We start from the raw sequence: 2,521 nt of genomic DNA, 5'->3' as shown, positions 1-2,521 counted from the left end.
ACGCATGCCCTCTCGGCCGGTCATTCAAACATCGGCCTGTTTGGCCAATGTAACAGCGTTTGCACTTCAGCGGGATCTTATAGGCCTCGTGCGCTGCTGTTTCAAATCAGACATGCAGCGCCACTGCGGCGGCGGCTGGCGAAATGTCCCTGTTCCCTCCGCACAGCTAAAGCGCACAGCCGCGCCTGGTCGCAGTAGGTGGACGATGACAACTCGCAGCGCAAGCGGTTGTACGTGGCGAAAACAGTCGACTTCTATCTACTGTTGCGTGTGCGGATGTCATAATAGCAACAAGAACACGGCCGGGAAACTGCCGAAGGTGCAATTTTATCATTTTCCTTGGAAATCGTACGAGGCTGATCGGCGACAACGTTGGATCGCTGCCGTTCGGCGCGACCGGTAAGCAAACGCGTCCCGTCTTCGCACGGTTTCTATCGCTTTCTCTCAAGGTAATATTAACACATTGTTGGTTGCCTTGTTTTCTTTTATTTTTAGCCCGAATGGAGATTTGTGGCAACCAGTGCAACGCAAGACAGTCATCTGCAATGCTCACTTTGTCGGTAACAAAGCGAGCACGATTGCCGGCCATCCCGCCTATGTACCAACTGTGTTTCCGCCGTGTTACAGAAGAAGTGATGCAGTACTACCGGCATCAAAGCTCGACAGATATAAGAGGTGAGTGTTATTAGTAGAAAGGTTACCCGTGAAGTGGTTAGAGTCGGCTGTGAGAAATTGCTGCGATACTACAGCTCTTTACCACTTTGAAGCGCGCCTGAACCGATAGTTCAAATAAATTGTTGCGCCTCCACGAAAACCGAAAACGTATTGCAGTATTCATTAAGCGTGCTTACAGCTGTTTTTATTCATAGGGTTCAGCGACGTCGCGCAGTGCTTCAAGCGCCGACATCCAAGAGCGCGATCACGGCGACTGCGGATTCCTTTGAGGACTCCTCGATTGACCTCGCCGACGAAATCATTGCATCACCGGAAGAAACTGGCACATCCGCATCCGTGGTGAGCAAAAGTGTTATATTTTTATTATTATTACGAAAGTCTAGCCTTGAGGCATGATTCGTTTCAATCAGTGACCTAGCCAGAAATTTTGGATGAGGCACGCCCTGGACACGGAATAGGTGCTGAGTAGACAGGTGTTTACCTGTCGTGCTCGGTGTCCCATAGTAAACAGAAAAAAAATTATTTGGGAGTGACACTTGCCCTGATGTACCACCCTCTGGCCACACCCCAGTTGTAAGTGTTTGCTGGAAGCACTGTGTTGTGTCTGAATTCAAGCAGGGTTTCATGGCATTCCATTTCATGCACCAAAGATCATAAGTGGTCGTGATTAGAGCACTGCACGGGCTCGGGCTTACCCGAAAGCCCGGGCCCGGCCCGGCCCGTGGGCCGGGTCGGGCCGGGTAGAGCAGTCTTTTCACGGGCTCGGGCCGGGCTCGGGCACGGCGTGTGCTTTTTGACCCGGGCCCGGGCCGGGCTCGGGTTTTTTGACGCGGGCCCGGGCCGGGCTCGGGCTTCCTGGTGGTGTGCATGTAACGTGCAGCGAGTTATTCTCGGGCGTCTCAACTCTGAAAAACATGTATTTTTTGGTCTCGGGCCGGGTTCGGGCCAGTTTTGATCCGGGCTCGGGCCGGGCTCGGGCCTGAGGTAAAGGGGTGGCGGGCCGGGCCGGGCGGGTAACATAGATTATTTCCGGGCCTGGGCCGGGCCCGGGTCTCGCCATAAAAGTTGTGATCGGGCTCGGGCGGGCCGCCCAACGTAAAAACGGGCCCGGGCCGGGCTCGGGCTGAAAAAATCGGCAGGGAACATTATCCAATCGCGACTCCATGTAACTAATATCTCATTACTCAATTGTTCCAAATAACCAAGATATTATTCTTTTGCTTGAGATTAACGCAGCATTTCAATGCGTTCAGGTTCTTCCCGAGCACTTAAAACAAAACTTGACGAGATGCTTTTCGACATCTTTTCAGATGACCCAGACAGATGCAGATTTTAACGGAGGTGTTTGCACTCTGTTCCTCTGTGACAACAGAAGGCGTGGCATCTACTCAAGTTTGCCATACCGACATTGTAGAGAAAGGTGTACAAGCAAGTGCCTCTGTGAGATCGACAGCTACTGGACCGAACGAGCGCAGCTGTGCATTTCTTGGCTACAATTCCCTGATCCAGAGAAAGGATGCCTTTCGTGAACTGTGTGGCGTTAGCGCAAACGTCTTTTCTCTGTTATTGTCTGTGCTTTCATCCATGGCCGTGAGGGAAGTGGACGTGCCAATTTCCCAGAAGTTGTCCATATTCTTGATGAAGATGAAGCTCGGCGTTTCATTCACCAGCATTGCAGTGCTTTTTGGCCTTCATCGCACGACAGTTAGCCGCATATTCTACTTTGTATTAACTAATCTGTTAAATGCAATGCAGAAATGGATACCGGAGCCATCGCTTGGAGGAGTGCAAGCCACCATGCCCACATGTTTTAAGCTGTACTACCCGCGCTGCCGCTACATAATTG

At 51.7% G+C, this 2,521-nt stretch overlaps 1 protein-coding gene across 1 annotated transcript; it reads left to right on the top strand.

Moving 5' to 3' along the window:
• Positions 1 to 205: 205 nt before the first annotated feature.
• Positions 206 to 2,515, top strand: LOC119464673 (uncharacterized). Its single transcript, XM_049655228.1, has 4 exons — positions 206 to 399; positions 496 to 675; positions 870 to 1,014; positions 1,986 to 2,515. The coding sequence occupies exons 1-4, from the start codon at positions 206 to 208 to the stop codon at positions 2,202 to 2,204; spliced, it is 738 nt and encodes a 245-aa protein (XP_049511185.1). The 3' UTR covers positions 2,205 to 2,515.
• The last annotated feature ends 6 nt before the right edge of the window (positions 2,516 to 2,521 follow it).

This window comes from Dermacentor silvarum, chromosome 9 (assembly GCF_013339745.2).
Source record: "Dermacentor silvarum isolate Dsil-2018 chromosome 9, BIME_Dsil_1.4, whole genome shotgun sequence".
Classification (NCBI taxonomy): Eukaryota; Metazoa; Arthropoda; class Arachnida; order Ixodida; family Ixodidae; genus Dermacentor; species Dermacentor silvarum.
This window is presented reverse-complemented; position numbering and strand designations above follow the sequence as displayed.